General features: G+C 59.6%; 2 protein-coding genes across 2 annotated transcripts; one reads left to right on the forward strand and one right to left on the reverse strand.

The window, feature by feature from the left end:
• Window positions 1-57: 57 nt before the first annotated feature.
• On the forward strand, window positions 58-1,514 carry ACA1_347010 (uncharacterized protein; the record flags this gene model as incomplete). Its single annotated transcript, XM_004338190.1, has 2 exons — window positions 58-1,304; window positions 1,409-1,514. The coding sequence occupies 2 exons, from the start codon at window positions 58-60 to the stop codon at window positions 1,512-1,514; spliced, it is 1,353 nt and encodes a 450-aa protein (XP_004338238.1).
• Window positions 1,515-1,698: 184 nt separating this feature from the next.
• Window positions 1,699-4,518, reverse strand: ACA1_347020 (Sec23/Sec24 trunk domain containing protein; the record flags this gene model as incomplete). The annotated part of the gene is given in 12 exon segments (XM_004338191.1): window positions 1,699-2,012; window positions 2,095-2,263; window positions 2,365-2,459; window positions 2,477-2,647; window positions 2,719-2,837; window positions 2,923-3,029; window positions 3,121-3,371; window positions 3,442-3,656; window positions 3,742-3,857; window positions 3,940-4,094; window positions 4,169-4,256; window positions 4,333-4,518. 12 exon segments carry the CDS (start codon window positions 4,516-4,518, stop codon window positions 1,699-1,701), a joined length of 1,986 nt encoding a protein of 661 aa, XP_004338239.1.
• Between the last annotated feature and the right edge of the window lie 116 nt (window positions 4,519-4,634).

Here is a 4,634-nt window from a genome sequence, read left to right on the forward strand (position 1 = left end):
TGTCTGGCCGCACAGTATTTCCCGCGCAACGAGAAGTACATCTCGATCGTGAAGGAAATGACCGACCCCAAGGTGCTCGAGAAGCGGAACGAGATCAAGAAGCGGGTGCAGGCCTACGTCCAGGAGAAGAAGGACAAGGGCGAGGCTCTCACCGAGGAAAGCGAAGCCGAGGGCGAGCTCGAGGGCGCAGAACAGACCGAAGCCGCCGCGGAAGCGGAAGGCGAAGAGAAAGAAGAGGAGGAGGTGGATGAGGCCGCCACGACGAAAAAGAATGAAGACGAGGCCACTGCCGAGAACGGCGAAGAGGAGCAAGAGAACGAAGAGGAAGACGACTTCTTCGTGGAAGAGAAGGCGACGGAGGTGAAGAAGACCGATGCCAAGCCAGCCACGCCCGCCAAGGCCGCTGAGGCCAAGCCCGCCGCCAAGGCCAAGCCCGCCACTCCAGCTAAGGCCGAGGCCAAGCCCTCTATCACCCCGGTCAAGGCCAAGCCTGCCACTCCTGCCAAGACCAAGCCCGCCACTCCTGCCAAGGCCAAGCCCTCTATCACCCCGGCCAAGGCCAAGCCCGAGACTCCCGCCGCTAAGACTGTGACAACGACACCAGCGAAGCCTTCGCCGGAGGATGCTACGGGCCCCAGCACGCCAACGGTGTCGACGACGACCGCCACCACCACACCAACCACTCCCACTGCGGCTACCGCTGGCGAAGCTCAACTGACGTCGGCGCAGAAGAAGCGGCTGAGGAAGAAGCGAAAGTCGGGCCAAATTGAGGGAGCCAAGGAGGAGACCACCGCCACGACTGCGACGACGACGACGACGACAACAAAGACGACCAACACGGCCGCCGCCGCAGTCGCACCTGCGACCCTCAAGGCCGATGCCATCCAGCAGGCCAAGGCCGACCTTGCGCCGCAGGCCGAGGCGGAAACGGTCTCGGAGACCACCACGCAGGAGGCCAAGGCCACCACCCCCGCCAAGAAGAGGAGGCGAAGCCGCGGCAAGACTGCCGCTAATCCTGCCGCCGCCGCCGCGGCCGATGCCAACAAGATGGACGTCGTGCCGACCAAGGAGCCCGCGTCCAGCCCGGCCCAACCTACGAAGAAGGCAACGGCCAGCCCCGCGAAGAAGCAGGCGCCGAGCCCGGCTGCTGCCAAGAAGGGGACGGCCAGCCCCGCGGCCAACAACAAGCGAAAGGCCGCGGCTGCCGCGCAGCCCGTGAAGGCCGCTCCCGCTCCTCCCGCCGCGCCCGCCGAGGATGACACTGATGAGGTTACAGAGGTGCCCTCGCGCAAGAAGAAGAGAAGGTACCCTAATCCTCTTCTCTCTTCTTCTCTCCTTCTCTCACTCTCTCTTCTTGCTGATGACGATTGTTTGTGTGGTGTGTGCGCCATCACGATGCACGTAACAGCGGTGGAGCGTTTGACCCGAAGGTGGCCAAGAATCTGGCCAGCCGGCAGCAGGCCGCCGAAGCTGCCGCGCCGCTACCGGAGAAGAGCCACACCAAGTTCCAGTGAGCCCCCAATCCTTGCGTTGTCACAACCAGCTTGATTGAACGATCAACATCAACTCTACTCCCTGTCCACCTTCTTCTTTGGTTTGTTGTGCTTCGACGGATGCGCCGGTTTATAGTGCGAAGGCACAACCTGAGTTGTTACATACGTCCTGGTGTGCAGGCAGAACGAGTAGTGGTGTTCCTCTCTACTTGTTCCTCTTCGAGCGGAAGGCCCAGAGAACCTTGGCGGTCTCGTCGCCTCGCCTCTCCTTGCGCGCCTGCTCCTTGACGACCTTCTTGGCCTTGCGCTTCTCGGCCTGATCCTCTTCGAACACGTCGTCATCCTCGTCGTCGTCGGAGAGCGCCAGGCCCTCGTCCAGCTCGCGCACCTTCACGCTCTTGAGCTCCGACTCCAGGACTCTCTGCTTGCTGCCCCACGCCGCAAACTTCTGCTTCTTATCCTCCGAGCCCATGGCCACCTTCCTCATCAACTTGGTGTGCGTGAAGTTCTCCAGGCGAGCTGCAATAAAGCAAACGAGACGGGCGTGGTTAGGGGCCAATAACGATCACAGTCGGCACGAACGAGCAAGCGGGAACCATACCAGCGGTGTACTCGCCCTTCTGTGCGATCTTGGCCGACTTCTGCACGGCGTTGAGACCCAGCACGTCGACGTTGGCGGCCAACTCGGCCTGCTCCCTGTCGCGGGTGGCCTTCTGCTCCCGCGAGATGATGCGGATGCACTTCATGCCGTCGAGCTTCGTGTAGCGGATCTGCACGCCGCGCGCATAAGAAAACGAGTTAGACTCTACTCTCAGCACCTGCTGGTACACCAATACAAGTACTTGGAGTGAAGTGGGCTGTTGCTGCGTACCTGAAGCTGGAAGGGCAGAGCGCTCAGCTCAAGATCGATGCCCAGGGCCTTGGCCTCTTCGATGGGGCGCACGCCAAACTCAAAGGTAAGGCGCTCTCGGTGGTGACGTTACCCACATCGCGCGTGATGAAGCTGTCCTTCGTGGTGGACTGCTCCTTTTCGTCTTCACCGTCCTCAGCGCGGACAAAGAGGCCCTTGTGGAGGATCAGCTTCACGCCCACGTTGGTGGCGATGATGGGCTGCGACAGGATCGACGAGAACTCCTGCGTGATACGGAGAGGATCTGCAGATTCAAGACATGTTGTGTCAGTTAGCTGTACAGTCCTGAGTCATGAGTGCAGCGGCCCTACGCACCGACGATGTTGACGCCTCCGTTGGTCTTCTCGGAGAGAGCGCCGAGCTGCTCCATGCGGCAGTCCTGCCCCTTGATACCGATAATGGAGATGGTGACACCGTGCAGCACTGCAAAGTCTCTGTTCACCGAGCACATGGTAGGATCAGTACGTGTGTGTGTGTGTGTGCAAGCTGTGGTTGCCCATCCGTGGCCACATAGCGTACCCAATCTGTTCATAGAAGCGCTCGGACGCCCTCTTCTTCTCCTCGGTGTTGATGTCATCCAACTGACCAAGTCCCACGTTGGACAGGCCATCGGTGCACACCACAATCTGTCGTTGTAGAACGTTACGGTCAGTTCGTTGTTTTTCGCTGGGCCAGCCGAACACAAACACGAAACACATGTGAAGTGCTCCACGTTACCTCTGAGCCAGGATTCTGCGAGGCCATGCCAACGCACACGAGGAGAGCAGGCCCAAGCGCGGTGGGTCCGGTCTCCTCGAGGGCAAAGAGCTTGGAGGAGAGGGCCTTCTTAGCCTTGCTGATGGGGGCGCCAGGCGACTGCGACTTGCCCAGCTGAAGCAGCTGGTCGTAGTCGTCCAGTTTGTCGCCTGTAATCGTGACAGGCGGCTGGTAGCCGTCGCCAACCACCGTTACCTCGCCATTGAACGTCACTGCACGAAAGCGCAGGTCAGCGACACTGTCTGTTGTGTTGATGGTGCCGAGTTGGAGTTGTGAACGTACCAAGTCCTACGCGACGCGAAGGCTGTTCCTGCTCCATCTGCGCGAGCTGGGCGTCGACGGCGGCCTGAACAGACTGGAGACGGCTCACGTAGGTAACGTTACGCTTCTCACGCGGAGCCCACTGGTCTGCCCTTTCGGTGTTGAGTGACTCGAGGCGCTTGCGAGCCTCGGCGCCCTTGAGCTCGTGCTTGCCCTCGATCTCCGTGGTCACGCACCTGAGTAGGCGCCACACACAAAGCGTCAATCACACACACAGAGTGAAACAAATCAGCGGTCGGTGGTGGGTGGAGCAAGACGTACATGCTGCCAGAGATGTCGATGCAGAAGATGAGCTGCTTCTCGCTGGACGATGAACCGCGGGAGACGGCTTCGTTGGGAGGCTCAAGAATGTAGTCGACCGACTCCTCTCCCGGCATCTACATAAAGATCGTGAGCGACAAGGCCTGCTGAAGCCAAGAGGGCTCGCAGCTGCACATTGAAGGGCAATGTGGTACGTACCTCCTCTTCGTCGAGGTTGAGCTCGTTGTTGGTGCCGCAGAAGAGACAATGCCAGACGGGCGTGCTCTTCTCCTTGTCCTTGCCTTCGCTTGCCATCTTGGCCACGTCGATGGCCGAGAGTGCCGCCTGGCACTTGGCGCAGAAGACAGGGTCGCCTACACGACAAAACCGAGACGTCAGAAGGGCGTCGGCCATTGTAGAAGAAGAAGAAGAAGCTTTGGTGGCGTACCGGTGGCGACGGGGACGTCCTGGGTCAGGGTGCCGAGCTTGACCGAGATAACGTTCGTGTTTGCCTTGCGTACTTTCCTCTTCCTCATCTGTATGGATGGATTATTAGAACGTGATGTGATTTTGATTGATTGCAGGCGAAGGGCATGTTGAACGGTGGGGTACCTTGGAGAAGAGGCTCCTCTGTTGCTGAGGAGGGGGCGGCGGGGGCGCGGCAGAAGATGACGTCGTTGTGTCGGCAAACAGATCGCCGTTGACCTCCGATCTTTCAAGAAGGTCCTCCTGCTCATCCCATTCCACTTCCTCCTCCGAATCCGCGTTCATGTCCACCCATTCCGATCCAGCTTCCATCTTGATTGTCTGGGTTGAAAATAATACTGAGATTGTGACCGCAGGCGATCGACTTTATGTTTGCCTGCGCTTCAGCCAAAAGTGTTCGCCGAAGAGGCAGAACAGAACTCGAGAGA

Source organism: Acanthamoeba castellanii (assembly GCF_000313135.1).
Source record: "Acanthamoeba castellanii str. Neff unplaced genomic scaffold scf7180000084665, whole genome shotgun sequence".
Lineage (NCBI taxonomy): Eukaryota > Discosea > Longamoebia > Acanthamoebidae > Acanthamoeba > Acanthamoeba castellanii.